Genomic DNA, 21,923 nt, shown 5'->3' on the forward strand with positions numbered 1-21,923 from the left:
GCATCTGCTGAAATTGGATCAGCAGCAGTTCTTGAATAGGGGTTTCCAAACTTTATTCAGATGGTCCGTGGCATGCCTGTGGATTTGCAGCTGAAGGTGGGAGGCAGTTCATCCATTGTGTTAAATATTTATATTGATTTCTGATTGTATTTTTATTGCCTCTTTTATTTATTATGCTGCATTCCACAAAATACAATATGTAAAAAATAAAAGAAGCAATAAAAATACAATTTATAAACCATCTATGCTTCTATGAGATTTTGAATTGAGGGGGAAATGAGTGAGTTGAGGTATCTGAGTGGCAGACCCCATCACAACACCAGAGTTGTTATAATCCCCATATAACACCCATGTATTCTTATCAGCAATCCTTCATATAATCTGATAATTCATTGTCAGTATCTCATTCAGAACAATTAGGATCCATCTGACTTCAGTGACGGATCAGAACGTTTGGTGTTTTCACCCCTACAGTAGAAGCATTATAAGAAAATAGACTTTTCTGGTGTCTGTATCTGGTTGGAAGGCATGAAGAATGCTGCATGATGGGAACATGGCCTGTCTTGAGTACTTGGCTGTATGTGCAGAGGCAAGGTTCAGGCAGCCATCGCAGTCTTGATGCCATTCTTCATATGGCTTTCTTAGCCGCCCTTCAACATAAGGTCCTGGGCAAGTTATAACCACATAAACCACCTGCTCTTGTTGTTTGCAGCCTGGCTGGATTTTATTGGACCAACCTGATGCTTCTTGCCAGTTGCGGGAGCCAGAGTCTTCTCTACCCGCAGGCTGGGAAGAGAGGCAGGATGTCCTTGGCAGGACCTACTTTGTCAACCATGAATCGAGAAGGACACAGTGGAAAAGACCAACCGCTCAGTAAGTCTTACTGCGATCTTAATTCAAAATAGTCCGTGATAGGGATATTACTAAATGCATGTTACTAGAGAAGGCTTGTCTGTGGCAGGTGCTTAGGACTTCTCATCTGTGGATCTGATTCAAAATACTTTTCTGAGATGGTTGTTAAGCAAGAACATTTCTTGATTTCCATTTTTAAAGGGGAAACCCCCACAATTTTAAATGAAACAAATTGGTTTTGCATTTTTAGAGCTACTTTCTTTGACTAGTCATGCACCATTTGTGCTTCTGTGTAGAGGGCCAACCAGCCCATTGCTCTTCCGCTGTAAGCTACAGGCAAAACTGCAAGTAATTTCCCAGATTATTGGGAATGTTGTTGCACTTTGACCCCTGTGGATATTGCATTGTGTTCTGTTGACTCTAGTAGGCATGACATAGCTGTGTGTGAAGAGGCCCAATTATTTCCCACATCAGTCTTTTTAAAAAATCATTTACTTGTGCTATAGTGCTGTTTATTTCACCAGTATTTCGCAATGGTCCTCTGAATTGGTGGGGGTGCTTGACTATCATTTCCCCAGAAGTCAGCACCAGTAGGCTTCTTTTACAGATTTGCAATACCCCTTAATGCCTCTTCCTCTTCAGCTGCATCCAGAAAGAAAGGAAGGAGCCAATGTGGGTCATTGTGACGTTAACATATGAGAGTGCTGGAGGTGAAAGAATTAAACAAGTTACCCAATCAGAACCTGGGGGGGGAGGAGTCAGAGGGACTATAAAACCAGCTCTGGGAGGGGCGAAGGAGGAGTTTGTTGGGAGTTGGATGGTTGGTTGGAGTCGGAGTGAACTGGGATAGAGTCTGTGGGGTTATGTTGAGTTAGTGTAGTGAATTAAGCTGAGTCAGGAACAGTTAGGCGCTAGGAAGACAAGTAAATATCCGAGAGGTGGTTTAGTGATTGAGAGCAGGTAGTGGAAGTTATAGGTCTGGATAGACACCCCATGATTGTAATTGACCGATACCATTTATGAAACCACACACTTGTTAAACTGCAATAAATAAACAGAAGTTTATGTTCCAATTTAACCCTGACTGGACTCAGTATTGTAAAAGGTAGGGCCTGGGTGGTGGCAGAAAGGAATAAAGTGGTGGCACAGGGATCAATAAATGATGAAACATCTGGGGACCCTGTGTGATCGCCACAGTCATTGCCCTTCTTGCAGCACTGGAGGAAACACAAAGCGGTCAGTGGGCCTAGAAACTGGGCAGGAGGTGGCACAGGATTATGTCCAAGGAAGAAGCAGGCAGCAGGAATAGAAGCGCAGGCAGAATAGAAAGGAAAGGAAAGAGCATGAGAAATAGCCTTTAGCTGCCTTTTTCAGATGGATTTCACTTCTTCTGTCTCACAGTATATTAGAGATGCATATACTTGTAGCGGCAACAGGATTAAAAAAAAAAAAAGAGCCGTCTCAACTCTCCGCCGCCTTCACTGATCACAGGGGCCCTTGTGTTTCCCTCCTGAGCTTTAGCAGGGTAGCAGTTCCCAGATGCTGAGAAGGAAGGGCAAGCACCTCAGGCCCCAACTCTGCAGGTGAACAACCGAAGCCTCCCAAGACTCTTCCTGCTCTTCCTGTGACTGGGGAGCAGGAACTCCTAAGATGGTCACTTTTTATAGACAGTAAGGTCTCCTTTTCGTCATCTTCGATATCAGCCAGGCATATTTGGTGGGAGTTGAGAATGAAGCTAGGTTTATTAAATTTGCTTATAGCTCGCCACTAAAAAGCCCTAAAATGAGTTAGAAGCAGTGACGGCACCAGGCCATTTTGTGCTCTGGGCAAGCAAAATTTGCACCCCTCCCAATTTTTGTTATTGTGCTAACTTCAGTTTTCAAAGATAGATGTCTCAGAGAAATGATAAAATTCTTCAAAATATAAAATAAATGTCAAACATTATCATATAACAAAAACTAATCTCTATAAAACCGTGCCCCTCAAAGGTCAGTATTGCGCCCCCCCCCCCTTGAGGTCTGTGCCCTTGGTGGCTGCCTCGTTGGCCTGATGATAGCACTGGCCCCAGTTCCAAACGAGAAAAAAATACAGTGGTACCTCGGGTTAGATACGCTTCAGGTTACAGACTCCACTAACCCAGAAATAGTACCTCGGGTTAAGAACTTTGCTTCAGGATGAGAACAGAAATTGTGCTCTGGCAGCGCGGCGGCAGCAGGGGGCCCCATTAGCTAAAGTGGTGCTTCAGGTTAAGAACAGTTTCAGGTTCAGAACGGATCTCCGGAACGAATTAAGTACTTAACCCGAGGTACCACTGTACAGTAATAAAAACCCTTCATCTGGAAGAGACCCGTATCAGGCCTGAAGCTTGTCATGGTCTCCGGTCATTCAAAACGCTGAAAGCTCTGCCAAATGCCTTACGTTGGTCTGCCTTAAGCTTCTCAACCAGCTCCATGATTTAATCTTGTGACCTGCCTCGTCTCCCTATGAAAGCAAACCTTTCGTTTACATTGTGCCTGTTCAAATATTTGAAGCCTCAGAATCCACCCACCTCCCATGTTCCCTTAAACAACATTTTTGTGCAGGGACAACGGACCCGATTCAGAGACTGGCAACATTCAGCTGGAAGTGCAGCATGCTTTTGCTCGCCGGCATCAAATAACCGAGGAGGCGGAGAATCTGGACCACAGAGAATCTCCTGAGGTGGGAACCACACTTTTCATAGCTTTCATAGCACCTCTTTACCCTGACTTTGACACTTGAGATGGATATTTTTAGGGCCCACATTTTTGTAATTGTAAGTTGTTTTAAAGTGTTTTAGATATTGAGTCTTAATGTTATAATCTGCTTTGGGACCTTAGAATGAAGGTCAGTTAAATAATCATTGTTGTCACCTGTCTGTCTCGAGAGACAGTGGAAGCGTATGTCAAAGACAAACCGTTGGAGTTCCTGCACCAGCTGTGGCTGCAGAGACCGATTTGGGAGAGACATGTTTTGTTGCAGCTGGGGCAGATGGAGAAGTCTGGTTGTGCTGCTGCAGATGCACCATGTTGTTTCTTCTGCCTGTGCTCCTCCCAGCAGTCATTCTTCCTCTGGTCACAGCCATGGATAGACCTGACTGTCTGTCTCCAGGCAATGCGGTCATCTGTGAGGGATTCCCACACAGCGGGATAAAATGATGGTGATGATGATAGTGACATTAAAATTCTGATGAAATATTTAACGTTTCTTAGAGTTGGGAGATCATCACAGAAGATGAAGCAACTATGTACAGCAACCAGACTCCCCAAGTCACTGTGCAACACAATTCTGAGGCAGAGAACGGCCTTACAGAAGAACTGAGCACAGAGCTTACGACCTCTGGGAGTTCCACTGCTGCCCAAGCAGCTTCCTGCACTGTAAGCATGATGATAAATCAAACATTGCATGCTTTAAGCAGCAGGGTCTGCCCCTGAAGAGGCTCTGTATCACACACCCTCTCCCAACAGCTAGCTTGTTCAAAGGGTAGCCTAGTTCCATCTCCTGGTTTCTGGTGTATTGGGTAAGCATAGTAGGGTATGCATGTACCAGGGATTGACACCTCTGCATGTGCTGCTCATCACAACAGTAACTGTAGAACTAAAAAGCCTTTCCCTCTCTTGTCCTTCAAGAGTGATTTAAGCAGAAGAAGTAACCCTCAGTCGTACCAAGCTGAAGAACAACCAGCTCTTCCTGTTGTAAGTTAAGCTCTGAATTATCCTGCCTGATTGACTCTTTTCACTGCATGTGACCAAGTCGCATGTGCTCCGTCCGTGTTACTGCAATCCTTTCACTACGACCTAAAGCATTGGGAGAATATATTGGAATAGTGTTTAAGGGTTTCCTGTGCTGATTCAAGATCACCAAAGAATAGGAAAACAGATAGGAGAGAAGAACTAGTTTGGAGGGTGATTAGCTTAGCAAAGTGGTGGTGAACAGAGGGGAAATGAGCAGTTAATCTGAAAACAAGTAGAACTCCCTTCAAACAGCACACTGTTGGTGTTTGGAATTCACTCCTAGCTTCCAAAATGGGGCTAGGCAAACTTATGGATGATCAGAATACTGCTGACTGACTGGGATGGCACCTGCAACTTCTTTCTCTTGGTCAAATTTATTGCCAGTGGCTGATGTTGCTTTATATTAGTTTACCACCTCTGGACTTGCTCACAGATGGAGTAGGAGACTGCCTAGTCGGTGGTGGAGGTTGACTGTATTGATAACTGCCTAACACAGCAGTCAACTTAGTTGGCATGTACATTCTTTTCAGTTGCCAACTTGCTTCCTAAAATATTTAAATCTTTGTTCTGTGATGTGTCTGAGCCCTGAAAAAAACACCCCACAAGTAGCCTTTGCCAGCTAATTCTATCTTCTTTTAGTTACTGCCTACTTCATCTGGACTGCCTCCAGGCTGGGAAGTAAGGCAAGATGACAAAGGAAGGCCGTATTATATAGACCACAATTCCCAGACTACCACCTGGAAGAAGCCAGCTGTACAGGTACCTTCCCCCCCCCCATAGTCATCTGATCTAGAATTAAGATTGCTGCATGGGGTTTGGCCAAGTCACTAAAACGTACAGCAATCAATTCTTGCTTATTCAAGCTTTCCTTGCAAGTCTCATTGGATAAGAAAACGTGGGCCTTGTAGTCTTTCAGTCTTGTGGAACGCCCAACTCCCATCGGCCCAGCATGGACATTAGTCTGGGATGAAGGAAATTGCAGTCTGATCTCTAGAGAGCCACAGGTCCCTTGTCCCTGTTCAGATAAACATTGCAACAAACTCCACTATCCCTGATGGTGTGCATGTCACTACAGAGTTTGCTTGTATCAACATGTATTTGGATGATAGCATTGGAAATTGCATTAAGGAGCTGACAGAGTTTGTCTGTTTCATATTGAGGCACCTTGAAACCATTGAATCATGTTTCTTTGAGATCTGTGAAGAATTGGTTGTCATCCTTTTGTTCCATTTGCTCGTCCCCTGAGCACAACCTGCCATTTTCTTCCAGCAGCCCAAATGATGCAAGCATGTCTTGTATCCATCCAAGGGTCCCATGCTGAGGGCACTTCAGTACATGCAAGAGTTTATCTGAGCGTCTGTAATTGGAGTGCACACATTGGGCTTAAAAAAAGAAAATACAGGGGTCTTGTGCAAGATCTTTATCAGAATTTCAGTATAGCTACAGTCCTGCAGAAGACCTCTGATTAATTAAGATAAACTAACAAGTAGGAATAGATATTGTCCTCCCGCATCAAAAGCACAACTGTTACTATTATTATTATTATTATTATTATTATTATTATTATTATTAATTAAACCTATTGTCACTTGGAGGTCTCCAAGTGATTTACAGCAATATATATGCATATTAGATATATATACAAACAAAAAACCGTAAGGGGGAGAAAGTGGATGGATCATGTCATACACCAATATATCATCTAACCTAACATTTATTTTTTTAAAAACAAAAACAACATGCCTGCCATATAAATTACAAACAACATTAACCATACTCAAAAAATAAACAGAGTTTACTGACACCCACTAATTAGTAGATAAACAACCATTTAGTGAAATATAACTGGGGACTTCATCACTCTTGTGCAAACCGTATGTGCAAATCAGGAAAATAACACTCTTAAGCCAAACCTCAGTAATAATTTTAAAACAAATAATTTGAAATTGCCCCCCATTAAAAACAACCAACCTGTATTCTGTCGATTGTAAAACATGATAACTGAGACTGGTAGCATTCCCTCTTGTGTAATCCATCTCATAGGCTCTGGCTTGAGGCGTTGAGCAAGGTCTTCCCTGCTTGCCCGCGCATTTCACTCTGCTTGCATTCTCAATTTTCCATCAGATTGGGGTGGATGTGGGTCAGCAGGCCACGGCTGCACATTCTTCCTCCAGACAACAGTTGGCATCAGATGACTCACCGCAGCAGCCTTCGTTCCAGAAACCCCCAGAAGCTGATCTAGGACTTCTCCCAAAAGGCTGGGAAGTTCGTAACGCTCCAAATGGGAGGCCTTTCTTTATTGACCACAATACCAAAACAACAACGTGGGTAGGTAGCTTCTAGATTTAATACTGCTGTGTATTTTTAATATTGAGGAGACAGAAGGTGGGTGGGGTGAAAGGACAATTCTTTAAAGAGCAATGCAAGGTCCTTACACCCGCGAGAGTGTTTGGCTTGCTGATTGACCTTTGCTGAACTGCAGACACTTCCCAGCAATGTCACGTGAAAGAGGAGGAATCTGTGACTTTCTCTGAGGAAGGGAAGGCCCGGCTTGTCCCCTTGAAAGGCTCCCTCTGAGCTTGGTATCCATGTGATCTGCCTCACACAAGGCACTGACTTGCTAGCAGGTCCTGCTGTTGAGCACCTTCCCTTCCTGATTCCTTGCTGTGTTACTTATCCTGCCAGCTGCTTCAGGTATACCCTAGTAGCCATTTATTTGTTTTGATTATAAAAACCAAAAACAGTAAAGTAACAAGAAAACCCACTGGCTGCGAAGAAAACAGAGTTGAGAACAAGCCTGTTTCCATAAAGCAAAGCTGAGCCAGAGCTATATCTGTCCTCCCCACCCGACCCCAATCCAGGCACTGGTCTCAAACCCCAGCATGGCATGTCAGTTTCTCTTTCTGGAGAACATTCTGTCATTACCTGGAGGGAAGCTGCTAACAAAAGGAGCAGTTGCCCCAAGAAAGCAGAATTCGCTTTTGAAAGAAATGGGAAGCAGATAGAGCTGCTTAAATCTGTCAGATTGGCTGACTGAAAGCGGCAGTTCTAAGCACATTTCCCAGGGATTAAGTCCCGTTGAACCATCATTTCGCCCATGGAGAGAGGCATGGCGGGATTTCTATGGGGAAATCTTCCTCTCTGTGAAGTGTCACATGGATCCGCTGTTTGAATTCTGCCTCCTGCTGCTTGTGGGAAAGTAGAGTTCAGTGGCTTCCCTTGTGTGGAGGCCTTCCTTTAGCAACCAGCCAGGAGTCTTAAATGTCCGTGGCTAAAACAGTAGCTTAACAGTGTTTTTTCCCTTGTCAAAGGATGACCCCAGAATCAGAATTCCTGCTCATATGAGAAGAAGGACCTCTTTGGACCCTGCAGACCTTAGCCCTTTACCAGTAAGCACCTGCCTCTTGGCCTTTTTAATACTTTACATCCCTCAGATTACCATTAAGCACAAACCATTAAGCATTATAAAAGGCTGCTGCTGTTTAAATCTGTGGAACCATGCCAGCACACCCATCATTTAGCATCCTGCCAATGGGTACTTATGGTTTTCTCTCTTTCCTTTAGCCTGGCTGGGAAGAACGAATACATACAGATGGAAGAACATTCTACATAAACCACAGTATGTAGAAGTTATAGCACAACTCTCCCTTATAAGATATAATATGACTCTCCCTTATTGCTCAGCCTTATTGCAACTAATACATATGTGTGCTTGCAGATACCAAGAAAACTCAGTGGGAAGACCCTCGCTTGCAGAATGTTGCAATTGCTGGACCAGTAAGACTCCCTGGATTACTTTAAAATCAGTTGTAGCAGCTAGCCAAGTATTTGCACCTTCTGTTCACCCCAGGGCACTTTCACCACAGAAGTTTATAAGTCGGGTGCAGGTTCAATATTTATCCTTCTGAGCAGTTGCCAAACTGTATGGTAGAAATAAGAGGATACAAAATGGTTCAAATGCATTGGTGCAGTTATTTTGAATTTGAGAAGTGACTGAAATGGGGCCAGGAATTGAATTAGTGGTGGGAGGCGATGGTGTTGAAGTTCACAGGCAGGAGGTGGGGGCAGTGCTTGTGAAGATGAACATCTCCTAGAGCTCAGTGATGTTCATCTGTCTATTGTTTTACTATTGTATATGTTTCAAACTGATTTTATCAGCTATTGTATGTGGCCTTGGGAAAATTTGGCAAGGTGGCTAGTAAACATTAAGTGAGCTAAAGTACCGGTAACTCTTCCCCCAGGGCTCTTTGAGCCAGTCCAGCATTCCAAACACCAGCTGGTAATGATGGTTTTGCAAGGGGAGTGCCTTGAAGGGCCCCCTCTCCATTGCTTCTACCAGGAAAATAAAAGGCCTGGGGTGAGGAGAGGTACTTGACTCCTGGCATGGATTCCTGGTACCATCACTGGGCCTCTAACTTTGGAATTGACTTGGAAATCATGCGTTTTTCAGATTTTCTTTCTTTCTTTCTTTTGGAAAAGCTTGTCTAAACTGAGATGGCAGGAGGGGCGGAAAGTGGTTTCGCCCATCTCTATATTGACAGTTGGATTTGAGAAGAATTCTTGAGACTCCCCTCGTCACAACTGAGCCATAAGATTGAACCCAGTTTTATGCATCTGAATCCCCGAATCTTCATTTTATGCTTTCATGCTGTTTCATTGATTTTGGGTTGTCCTTTTCTTTTAAGGGATAGGGGATTTACCGTATTTTTCGCTCTATAAGAGGCACCAGACCACAAGACGCACCTAGTTTTTGGAGGAGGAAAACAAGAAAAAAAATATTCTGAATTTCAGAAGCCAGAACAGCAAGAGGGATCGCTGCCCAGTGAAAGCAGCAATCCCTCTTGCTGTTCTGGTTTCTGGGATAGCTGCGCAGCCTGCATTTGCTCGATAAGACACACACACATTTCTCCTTACTTTTTAGGAGGGAAAAACTTAGTCTTATAGACCAAAAAATACGGTATATTATACATAGTGTACACCACTTAGAGATATTTTGAAACATTAAGCAGTTTAGAAATGCATTTAAATAAAGTGCAAGGCTCTCAAATTGGTCTCCAGCCACAGCTCAGTTGCATCCCTGAGATAAGTAGGTGGAGTGAAGTCAGGCTCCTGTTGGCAGGCTCTGTTGAAACTATTTACTAAAGGTGGTATCTGAACCATTTTGGATCCGTTGTGAGATCTGTTCCTGTTCATTATTTCCCCCCGGACAAAATAGAAAAAGCTAAGGAGGTTTACTAAAGGGGCTGATTTTGTGTTTGTGAGGGATAAGTGATCCAATGCTGGCTTGCAGAAAATGAGAAATTTTTGTTGGAATAAATTTATATTAATACAGTGGTACCTTGGTTTACGAACTTAATCCATTCCAGAAGTCTGTTCTTAAACCAAAGCGTTCTTAAACCAAGGCGTGCTTTCCCATAGCAGCGGGGGACTCAATTTACAAATGGAACACACTCAACAGGAAGTGAAACACGTTCTTATTCCAAGGCAAAGTTCACAAACCAAAACACCTACTTCTGGGTTTGCAGCATTCTTAACCCAAGTTGTTCATAAACTAAGCTGTTCTTAAACCAAGGTACCACTGTATTTCTATAAAAAGTGAATTAAAACTTTGGGTAGTACTGTGGACAAGGATTGCAAAACAAGTGTGTGGTATAACTGAAAGATGCTCTAGTTCCCTCCTGAGTGTCTTCCCACCCCAAATTCTGTCACAAAACTGTAATCCCCTGGCCTAAGGCAGAAACTTTCATGCATCAACAAATATTTGCCCCAGTGAAATGTGATGTTAGATACTTGGACATCTTACATTCTTCTACCCTTCCCTCTTCTTCTTCAAAGGCTGTGCCTTATTCCAGAGACTATAAAAGAAAGTATGAATTCTTCAGAAAGAAGTTAAAAAAGCAAGTAAGTTATGAATCCAGTAACTTCAAAGTCAGTATGTTTCCAGAATGTGTGCTGCTTCTCCTGTCTTCTTCTCTTGCAATGAGTGCAAAGATCAGCAGTATTTCACCACTCCCCCCTGACTACAATTAGTGATCTTCCCCTGCCCCCTGGGCTATGACAATGTTACGTGATGTACCACTGAACAAATCAGTGGAATGGCTAGTGTACAGACTACTTTAAATAGTCACTTGGCACAGAAGTAAAGTTGCACACGCATGCCCCCCTTGTTAACTATACATAAGAAAAACCCTGCTGGGTCAGACCAAAGGGTACCCATCAAGTCCAGCATCCTGTTCCCACATTGGCCCATTACTGAATGCTCACAAGCAGGAGCTGAGTGCACCAGCAGTGCTCTCCCCATTTTTGATCCCCAGCAACAGGTATGCTGTCCCTCTTAGTTTTTATTGGTCATGAAGGGCAGGGGTCATGGGGTCTGGCAGTTCCTCCACTGTGAGATGTGAAGTTACAGGGAACCAGGCAGAGGGTCTTCTCAGAAGTGGCACCCACCCTGTGGAACAACTCCCCCCCCCCCCGGTCAGATGTCAAACAGATAAATAACTATATGACTTTTAGAAGACATCTGAAGGCTGCCCTGCACAGGGAAGTTTTTAATGGTTGGTTTTTATTGTGTTTTTAAGATTTTGTTTGGAGCCATCTAGAGTGGCTGGGGCACCCCAGTTAGATGGGTGGCATATAAAAAAATAAAATAATACTATATAGCACACGTGGTCGCCTGTGCCAATCTGAGCACCTTGTCCATGCCCCCAGGCAATACTAACTGAAACTCATCCAAGCCTTATCCTCTGTGAATTCATCTAATCCTGTCACCTGCCCTGTGATCCTCAGATGAAGGGTAATATATAGATTTAATAATAAAAAATACACAGTCTTCTTTCAAAGCCATCCAAGTTGGTGGCCATCTTGTGGGAGTGAATTCATTAGCTATGTGCTCTATGAAAAAATAACTTTAAAAAAGGTATACTACTTAAGTGTAGTCTTTGTAAGCTTGGAGTATTAACAGTCTAGGCTGATATTTGTTAGGGCACATAACTTCAAATGCTCCGTGTTTAATTGAAGAGTATTTTTCAGTCTTCATTGATCAAACTTCTTGCCAAAAGTGCAGGGCCCTGTTTAAGTATCCTCCCTTCATTTTGCTTGACAGACTACTCTAACAATCAGTTACCGTGTTTCTCTTCAGGGTGATATTCCAAGTAAGTTTGAAATGAAACTTCACCGTGCCACAATCTTCGAAGACTCCTACAGAAGAATTAGTGCTGTAAAGAAGCCAGAGTATCTCAAAGCCAGGCTATGGATTGAATTTGATGGTGAAAAGGGTTTGGACTATGGAGGGGTCGCCAGGGAGTGGTTCTTCTTCATCTCCAAGGAAATGTTTAACCCATACTACGGATTGTTTGAATATTCTGCCACGTAAGTAAGACACCTACTGTGGCCAAGATTCTTTTGCGTGTGTGAAATGTTGAACAGCTTAAACAACAAATTAGCCAGCCTGCTATCCAGATACTTCATACCTCATTTGAAGTTCTCCTATGTTAGCTGTGTGTGTGTGTGTGTGTGTGTGTGTGTGTGTGCATAGAGGGAGCACTAAGTTTCTTCTCTTGGCTAAACTTGGCTACTCTAAGGCTCCTCTTTGCCCATTTCTTCGACAATGGCAGTTCTACAATTTGAGTCTTATCTTAAGAACCAAATTTAACCTTGAGCCAAACTCTAGGAGGAGGAGGTGAAGGAAGTAGCCCTCATCTTTGCACTTCTACCTGGGAGAGGCCCAGTGGGATGAGGCAAGTGCTAGACTGGATGGATGGCAAATTCTGACTTCCTGGGGAAGGGCAATAGCTCAGTGGCAGAGAGTCTGCTCTGGGTGCTCCAGGTTGGTTGAACTGCAGCTTCAGTGCTCAGTATCTCTAGGTAGAGTTGGGAAAAGACTTTAGGGAGCCATTGCTGGTCCACATAGTCAAAGCTGATCCTGATGGACCAATGGCCTGGTCCCCATAGGGCAGCTTCTGAGATGTTTGAGCAAATGTCTATTGCTAGTATATGGAGCACATGGCCTCTACTTCCCTTGCAGGGATAACTATACTCTCCAGATTAATCCAAACTCCGGCATGTGCAATGAAGACCATCTTTCATACTTCAAGTTCATCGGCCGCGTGGCAGGGATGGCCGTCTACCATGGAAAGCTCTTAGATGGTTTGTACTTGACATTACAGAGGCTGCTTCTTGGCCACTATTATTAGCACTGTGCTCCATAACATTTCTTTATGACCAAGCTCTTCCTCTTTGTCTCTTGCAGGTTTCTTTATTCGCCCTTTTTACAAAATGATGCTTCAAAAGCCAATAATTCTTCATGATATGGAATCTGTGGTATGTAATGTTCACCCCAAGCTGCTGTTGTTGCCTCACATTTTTATGGTGAATTAAATTGGTGCACATTCTTACCCATTATTTACATTTGTTAGCACCTTCTACCCAAAGGACAGTTAATGTTGCTGGTCTTAATCACTCATCCCTGTCATGTTCACTCTAGGACAGTGAATACTACAGTTCTCTGAGGTGGATTCTTGAAAACGATCCCAAGGAGCTGGACCTCCGATTCACAGTTGATGAAGAACTTTTTGGGCAGGTTTGTAGCCATGCAGGGCTTAAATTAGAACGCTCAAAAGGAACAGGATGCCTTATGGTTGCTTCAGTCTTACCTTGTCTAATATTGATTTATGCTTTTTTGATAATGAAACAGTAAGTTGATAAGTGAGTTGAATTAGAGTTTTTACCTGGTCGTCTCAATATTTGTGGTCATCTACAAAATAAGTTTAAATTGCAGTGAAGCATACATGCAGGGCAATAAGCAAAACACTGCCACAAGCCTGTGACCACAAAAAAATTAATCTCTTGAAACAGATGTAGGCACCAGGTCTAGTTTTTCAGAGTAGCAAATGGTCTTTTGTCATCTGACCAGGAGAGTGTTGCTCTGGCACCCTCAGAAATCTGCTGGGACAATTTTGTGAGACACTTTAGGGATAAAACACTCAGATACAGACAGAATTAGACGCCATGGTTAGAGCAAGTCTCCCATGGAGGTGCCCAGAGCCCTATCTGTGCTGGACCAGTTTCAATTATTGTGGTCTTAAGATGTGGATAAGCAGCTCATGGAAGAGCAGTCAACCACCTGCCTGTGCTTCTGGTGTAAATACACTGATTTGATTTTGAATTGTATCATTGTTTCATTGTAACTCGCCCTGGGACCCTGTGGTGAAGGGCCTGTAAGAAACCTCACAAATAAATGGAGAAATCCTGAAGCTCTGCCAGCAAGCCCTGCAGCTGGTAATAGCAAGCCTTGCTGTATCTCATCACTCACTTCAGGTGATCAGCAAAGAGGAGGTCTGTGTTTATGGAGGGAGGAGGAGGAGATTTTGCCTTACGCTTTATGTAGTGCTCAGTTTGCTTTGGTCCTCTTGTCTTTAGACTCATCAACATGAATTGAAACCTGGAGGGTCAGATGTGGTGGTCACAAACAAGAACAAGCAAGAGTATATTTAGTAAGTAACAGACTGCAGAACTGACACCACACCACCCCTTGTGTGTGCATTTTCCAGTGGCAACTGTTCTCCATAAACTCTTTGTTCAATTTCCAATCTTCTCTATCTTAAAGCTAATGCTATGAAGAATCTGTAAAAACCTTTTAAATGTAGCTGTCATGTTGGTGTTTAAAATTCAATACTTCCTTCCATTTTACAGTCTTGTAATACAGTGGAGATTTGTGAACAGGATCAGGAAACAAATGGCTGCCTTCAAAGAGGTACCGTCATTTGCAGATACTCTTTCTGTTCTAATTTTGTCAATAGTCTGTTTCAATATTGATTTCAGTCCATTAATTTTTTACCTGTGTGCAATTGAATTTTTACCTTGCTCTATACCTAGAGTGGCTTGCATTATTATTTTTAAAGCCATAAAGCTGTGTGAGCACAGCATGAAACCCCAAAAGAGAATGCGGAAAACTTAGATTCTCTCTCCCCCCTCTTAACTCCAGCCGTAAACTCCAGCCATAAACTCCAGGATAAAATAGGAATCTGTCCTAAATGTCTTCCAAAATGGAATGGGACCGAGGTGCAGCAAAGCTTCTTTGAGGGGGGTTCCATAATGGTGGGGTTATGGCTACAAACACATCGCCATTCCAGTTGTCCAGCTTGCCTGATGCCTCTTCTGTATCCTAGGGTTTTTTCGAACTAATACCACAAGATCTCATCACAATCTTCGATGAAAATGAGTTGGAGGTAAGCTTTCTTCTGCTTCTTTCAAAACCTGTTTCCTTTGGGGAGTTTGTGTGTTGATAGTTTCTGAGATAATGTTTTCTCTCTCTCTCTCCAGTTACTGATGTGTGGCCTGGGAGATGTAGATGTGAATGACTGGAGGGAACACACAAAGTACAAAAACGGCTACAGTGCAAATCACATAGTTATTCAATGGTTTTGGAAGGTAACCAAAATAGTGATTTACTGTATTTTTCGCTCTATAACACGCACCAGACCATAACACGCACGTAGTTTTTAGAGGAAGAAAACAAGAAAAAAAAATTTCTAAACGAAACAGTGGATGTATGATTTTTGTGGTTCATGCTGTGGCCACAGACATGTGATCTGACAGTGAGTTTGGAGTAGCCCAATGCAAAAATCCTGAGGATCCATGTGGATCCGTGCTTTGTAACCACGTTTTAAGTGGGGAGGGAAGGAAAAGCACTCAAGGGACAAGGAGCACGCGTGGGGTGTGTGGAGAAGGATGCTGCTAATAATGCTATTTAGCAAGCTGAGTGGGGAGGAGAGAGGGACAGAGAGCCTGCTTGCTTTAAAGGAGCCAACCGGACAGGAGCCGCTTACACTCGTGTAAGCAGCTCCTCTCCTCTCCCGCTTTGCTCCTTTAAAGCAAGCAGGCTCTTTGTCCCTCTCTCCTCCCCACTCAGCGGCTCTTCTCCCGCTTTGCTGTTTCAAAGCGAGCCACGGATGAGGGAAGGAAGGGGAACCATGGATCCTCTGCTCACGACTGCAGCAGATCCCCCCCGCCACCCGTAGGCATTCCCTCCATAACACCCACAGACATTTCCCCTTACTTTCTAGGAGGAAAAAAGTGAGTGTTATGGTGCAAAAAATACGGTAATTCTTCTATCAGGAATGTTTTAAGCAAATGTTAGGCCAGAATTGCATGAGAGCGTTTATGTCCTGCTACAAGTAGCGAAGAGTACATAGGGTGCTCAGCATGCTCTCTTCTGCCATGGTTGTACTAAAGGTGGATGGAACTCAACTTAAAACAGTGGCACTGTTTAACCACCCATCACTGATCCTGGCAACCTCCTAAGTTAACAACAAATGCTTCTTCTGTGCAGTGGAAGCAAAAAACAAAAAAAACTCCACCTGGAATGAAACCAGGCTAATTTTCTCTGAGCAGACACTTAATAAACAAGCCACATTGACCAGATTGAACAACAACGAACACGTGTGATGGTTGGTCATAAGGTTAGCATTTCAGTAAGTCTTTGTAACTCTTCCTAGGCTGTGCTGCTGATGGACTCTGAAAAAAGAATCCGACTCCTTCAGTTTGTGACAGGCACGTCCCGCGTACCTATGAATGGATTTGCTGAACTATACGGTATGCACTTGCAGGGAAGTAACAGTTACAATAGTAAGGCATTTCCACGGGCATTCTAGAGCAAATTCTTCACACACTGAGTCATCCTTCACAACCTCATATTACAAATGGTCAATATTATCCCTGTATCACAGATGGGTGTGTCTGTGTGTGAAGCTGAGGTGGCGGTGGCCTCTATGTGAATTTATGGCCTAAGGTGGGCTTTTAAGTTATTGCCTTCAAAATCTCATTGGGGTAAAATAACACCCTAAAAACAAGGGATGCAGGTGGTGCTGTGGGTTAAACCACAGAGCCTAGGACTTGCTGATCAGAAGGTCGGCGGTTCGAATCCCCGTGACTGGGTGAGCTCCCGTTGCTCGGTCCCTGCTCCTGCCAACCTAGCAGTTCTAAAGCACGTCAAAGTGCAAGTAGATAAATAGGTACCGCTCCGGCAGGAAGGTAAACGTCGCTTCCATGCGCTGCTCTGGTTAGCCAGAAACCACTTAGTCATGCTGGCCACATGACCCGGAAGCTGTACGCCGGCTCCCTCGGCCAATAAAGCAAGATGAGCGCCGCAACCCCAGAGTCGGCCACGACTGGACCTAATGGTCAGAGGTCCTTTTACCTTAACACCCTAAAAAGAGATGGTGTGCCTGTCCCAGTATCATGTGTAAGGAAGATAAATGCAGGGGCAACTTGTAGAGGGATTTGTGGGGTGTGGGTTCCTGCACTTTCTACCTGCCAGTTTCCCTCAGGCCAGAGCAGGTGAGCCAGCTGGCATGGGCGTCCTCCAAGTCCTCCTGGTAGAGGCAAAGGGGGCAAATCTTTGGTAAAGGTTATTGATATTGCAAGGAGAATCAAGGGGGGAGGGGTCCTTTAGCACAGGATGTTAATCTTTTAAAGAAGAGTCAAAAAGATTAATACAGAAATATAGATAAGTAAATGCAGAAACAGGGCGTATGTTTCCCATCTGGCCAGCTTTGCATGGCCCTTTTTCTCCATTCGACTTGGGAGGACATCCAGCAAAGGATTACTTATCCTCCACCCAATGGACCGTGCAGGATGTCCTCCCAAGTTCAAGGGAGAACAAGGGCCATGCAAAGCTGGCAATAGGCCCAGGCCAGATGGGAAATGCGGGCCCCATTGCTGCCCCATTTTTGTAAAGCTGATAATAGCACATGTGATCCCTTGCATGTGCCCTTCCTGTCCACCCTCCCCTACACACACACACACACACACACACACACACACACACACCACTTCAGTGTGGGGTTGGGGAGATGCAGCTGACGAAATCACCAGCTTTTGTTTATCCCCAATAACTAGAATTAATTTAATAACTAATGGGAAGATGTATTGATTTGTTTGCGCTGCAATTACCCAAATAGGAGCAAAAAAACTTAACAGGAGCCCTCCGTCCTGCTCCCTCAGAGCTGAGTTGTGGGACCAACTTAGTCTGCATATTCTTGGAAAATAACTTCTTAAATCTCATGATTCACAACTTCTGTTAATGGCTGCACAAGGTGCCATGAACCCGTTTGGGAGGGTCACCAAGTCTAGAGGCACTTTGGAATCAGCATTGACATTGAGCTGCTTCTTTTGCGTTCAAGCAGCCTCATCACGTTCATTATGTCAGGAACCCATTACCACGCTCCCGCAAGGTAGACTTTTGACCTTGTGTTGCAGATGAGGATGGGTTTGCCACAGGGCAGAGGTAAGGTCTTCTCCACTGGACCACCTTCACAAGTCAGTCTTGGTCCCTACCCTGCTGTAGCTGGATTAGTTTCTTTTTCCCATAGTTTGCATGCTCTACTTCATAAATGAGAGCTGCCTGTAGCCAAGGCTTACACTGTGACCAGGTGAGGATCTAAAATCATTAGGCTTGCTGTGTATGTTCCTTGCAGGTTCAAATGGACCACAGTTGTTCACCATTGAGTACTGGGGCAGCCCTGACAAACTGCCGAGAGCTCATACTTGGTAAATATTCCTGAGTATGAAGTATTCTGTTGAGATTTTTCCTCTGTCCATCCTGGCATATAATATAGCTGTTTTTCTTGTGTCTCTTCTATCCATCTCCACCCCACCCCACCCCAGTTTTAACCGCTTGGATTTGCCTCCATATGAATCTTTTGAAGACTTGTGGGACAAGCTTCACTTTGCAATTGAAAATGCTCAGGGGTTTGATGGCGTTGACTGAGCCCCAGGAGAGGAGGGTGACAATGCTGTACTTCTTTTCTGTGCTGCAATTTGAGAGTTTACAAGCAAAACAAATATTCCAGGGACTCTGTTGCTGCATTTGAATGGCAACTGAATCTTTATGGTATCCTCTTGTTTTTTTTTAAGTGTTAATTTCAGTTACAGCTAATTGTATTTTGCATTTCAAACTCTTGCCTGTTGGATTAGCGGGTGCGCATGAACACTGGTGAGGCTGGCATGAATGAGCCTTGCATTACCTCTTACAAGAATTTGCCGCCTTGGCAATCTTAACTACTGAAAGCATAAGCTGTGAAAAGCCGAGTGTGTCTGTCTGTCTTCCGTCCATTTGTCGGTCCATGTGTGCATTCTCTCTCCAGAGGTGGCCGGACAGCCCACGGATTCTTCTCTTGGGTTGCGAATCACTTCTTCAGACTTTCCAAAGCACCTTAACTATATCTTTGGGTAACCTTAAAATCTTTCCACCTGTGCGCAGTAAACTGGCTCTGGCTGCGCTTGTGCACATTGCTGCAGGGCTTGTGCCTGGGTGCTGGATGGCAGCTGCCCTGTCCAGCTGTGCTTGCTCTGAGCAGCGAGAAGCTGTGCACGGAGACTGGCAGCAGCTGCTTCCCTGGGCATTGCACAGGAGGAAACTTCTTCCCAGTCGGTTATGCCCAGTTGTTTCCTTTTTTAGTATTCCCAATTCTATTTCTAAACTTTTTAACTTTTGAGATTAAAAAGTAGCATGGACTTAAATGAGATTATTTTAAAACCTGTTTGGATTTATATGCTAGTGTATTTTTGGTAAATCATATTTTGATAAATTGTCTAACAAATAATATTTTCAGCTTTGCTTTTTTGAACTCAAGACAGACTTTTTTTGTTTTTGAATACTACAGTGTTAAGTCATAGCAAAATGCCTTTTCATATTCATTCTTGCAGTATTGCACCACAATAAATAAATAAATATGCAGACATGTTTACAGGGTTTTGCGGGCCAAATTCAGCCATCTGATCTGTGGAACGTGAGTGACGCTTCTCAGAATAAGCACCCAGGGCAGAATTTGGCCCTGAAATTAGTTTAGATGTTACAGGACTCCTCTTCCATCCTTATTCCAACTGCATTTTTATATTTTGTCAACATTTAGCCTAGAAACCAAATAAAAATACAGTATAACCAAAGTTATAGTATATAATGTGCAATTCAGCATGAAACATTTTGTACATTTGTTCAATAAGAAATAAGGATATTTTAGTATGAGCGTCAGGGCTGGTATTTTGGTCAATGCTGGTTTAAAATCATGTTTTGAGAAGTGGAAGTTTACAAAACGGTCTTTGGTTTTGGTTGACTCTTGAACCCTTTTGTTATGCACGTACCTGGAGCAGTTCCCCAAGTCCCACAATCCTGACCCAGTTGGAAGGGGCTCATGCCTGAGGTGTTGGAAAGGTCACTGGGCTGCCGCAGCACTTGGTGAACTGCACCAAAGACGTGGAGGAAAGGCAGGTCCCCCCCTGTGGCCAGTGGCCATCTCACATGCACATTGTCAAAGACCTGCAACTCGCCCTAACAAATGGGCCTTAAGGGGTCTTTCAAATCCTTTTTGGACGGGGTCTAATGCATTCAAGAGTATTACAAGTAAATAAAAATGGTTATTCAATCTACATACTTTTTTTGGGGGGGTTGTGTGTGTAAAATTTGGAATAATCTGTCTGTATAAATTTGAATGTAACAGAGTACTTTAGTCTAACAAATGAACAGCCTGAAGAACCTGAAATGGTAAATAAAATCTATTCTGATAAGCTGGCTGGTTTTCATTCAAGTCAATTCGGTACTACTGAAATGGTCTATAATTAGTTCTCTGAAGCAGCCATTCCCATCAGTTTCTCCTCCTTTGCCTCCTGGCTCCAGGAAACATCTGCTCCCAAAGCTCTTGCTATCTATCCTCTTACCTTTCACTGTTCATTGTTGTGTGGATCAAATGAGGAGGTGGAGAACCAGGTACCCCACCTTGAGCGCCTCCTTGGAGAGGGAAGGTGGCATATTAATGCAATAAATAAATAAAAACTCTGAACTATTTGGAGAGGGGACTGTGTGTGAAAACCTATGACAGTGGTTCTCAAACATTTTTCTCTGGGCTACACTTCCAGAATAGAAATTTGCTCATGCCGCACTGAATTTTTTATTGATAAGAAAACCAAAAGAAACAACTCATAGCAGTGCTTGATTTATAACATGCTTTGCAATATGATCATGGGACATCCAGAAAGTATAAAACAATGTAGCTACATAGGAACACAAATCATTCCCAAAATATAATTATAAACATATATACCTTAAGTATGTATGCAGACTCAGTGAGAGGCGTGAGCTTGCTTTTGGCAGGTAATCTCTAATTTGAGACAGACATATGTCATGGAGCACCAGAAGAATAACCAATGGTTGCATATCCAATTTTTTCTTTTATTTTTATACTCTACTAAGCTACACTGAAATGTTTAAATGTTTCTCTGATTGCTCTTGAACCTTCCTGCCACATTTGCCTTCCTCTCCTGCCACACCATTTGAGAACCATTGACCTGTGACAAAATGCAGTTTTTTATTTAATGCATAGATAAAAGCTACTCCCAAACATGCAGCTGTGTCAAACCAGACATCAGTTGATTTGCCTTATTATGTAGTTGGATGATTATGAAAACCAAGCTTATTTCTTGGATCAAGCAAGTTCTGTGAGTTGCAGCCTGCCAGGCAGTCACAAGATGTCCAGCTTCCCTCTGAGCCTTCGACAGCCCCTGAATGATGGGTGAGGTTTGTAAAATGGGTTATATTCCACTTCCACATAGTCCAGATGACTTCTTTCAAATGGGGAGTTCCTGAACCTTGGCCCTCCAGATGTTTTGAGACTACAGTTCCCATCATCCCTGACCACTGGTCCCACTAGCTAGGGATTATGGGAGTTGTAGGCCAAAAATCATCTGGAGGGCCGAGATTGAGGAAGCCTGAGTTAGATGGAAGTGCTAAACATGCGGTTCAGAGGCTGATCACAGATCAAAAACCCCAGTGGGTGAGGGTGGGGTCAGCCAATGTATAAGTTATCCAAGATTGTGGTCTGATGCCTTTGTATTTCTTCAATAGAAGAAGTGAAATGTTTCTCTGCAGTGCAACTCTGCTCTGAGTGACATACATCAGTCCCTTTCCCCCTTTGATTCAGCTGCTGATCATCTATTCCAGGAGGTCTCACTTTTCCCCCATCAAGGTTAGTGAGGTTAAAAGCGCTCTTGCTATCCACAAGATATCCCAAGCCATTTTTGCTAGTCTGTCTTAACTGGTATAGACAGCTTTCTGTCTCTCCTCAAATATTCAGTGGCAAAGATTTTCCCTGCACCTTTGCAGGCAATGAGTAACAGCACTAATGATGTGGAATCTCTCTCTCTTGGGAGATTGAGGCAATTTTGATTACTCCTCAAGCTCCACCAGAGGGCATAACAAGCCAGCTATCACATTGCAGATGAATTTAGGGCCTGAGCAAGAATACACAAGTTTAGGACTCAAATACA

General features: G+C 43.5%; 1 protein-coding gene across 2 annotated transcripts in view; it reads left to right on the plus strand.

Annotated features, from left to right (window-relative positions):
• The window catches only part of NEDD4 (NEDD4 E3 ubiquitin protein ligase), a 46,935-nt gene extending 28,423 nt beyond the window's left edge, over positions 1-18,512 (plus strand). For both annotated transcript variants that reach the window (XM_053365389.1, XM_053365388.1), the window contains 21 exons: positions 713-873; positions 3,435-3,552; positions 4,083-4,247; positions 4,500-4,565; positions 5,244-5,363; positions 6,729-6,932; positions 7,916-7,993; positions 8,169-8,223; positions 8,323-8,381; positions 10,440-10,505; positions 11,743-11,972; positions 12,628-12,749; positions 12,853-12,923; positions 13,087-13,182; positions 14,022-14,095; positions 14,295-14,355; positions 14,771-14,830; positions 14,925-15,032; positions 16,100-16,196; positions 18,080-18,152; positions 18,270-18,512. In XM_053365389.1, coding sequence (XP_053221364.1) covers positions 713-873; positions 3,435-3,552; positions 4,083-4,247; positions 4,500-4,565; positions 5,244-5,363; positions 6,729-6,932; positions 7,916-7,993; positions 8,169-8,223; positions 8,323-8,381; positions 10,440-10,505; positions 11,743-11,972; positions 12,628-12,749; positions 12,853-12,923; positions 13,087-13,182; positions 14,022-14,095; positions 14,295-14,355; positions 14,771-14,830; positions 14,925-15,032; positions 16,100-16,196; positions 18,080-18,152; positions 18,270-18,372 — 2,187 coding nt within the window. In that variant the 3' untranslated portion in view covers positions 18,373-18,512. The remainder of the gene's footprint in view (positions 1-712; positions 874-3,434; positions 3,553-4,082; positions 4,248-4,499; positions 4,566-5,243; positions 5,364-6,728; positions 6,933-7,915; positions 7,994-8,168; positions 8,224-8,322; positions 8,382-10,439; positions 10,506-11,742; positions 11,973-12,627; positions 12,750-12,852; positions 12,924-13,086; positions 13,183-14,021; positions 14,096-14,294; positions 14,356-14,770; positions 14,831-14,924; positions 15,033-16,099; positions 16,197-18,079; positions 18,153-18,269) is intronic.
• Positions 18,513-21,923: the final 3,411 nt, after the last annotated feature.

Source organism: Podarcis raffonei, chromosome 14 (genome assembly GCF_027172205.1).
Source record: "Podarcis raffonei isolate rPodRaf1 chromosome 14, rPodRaf1.pri, whole genome shotgun sequence".
Lineage (NCBI taxonomy): Eukaryota > Metazoa > Chordata > Lepidosauria > Squamata > Lacertidae > Podarcis > Podarcis raffonei.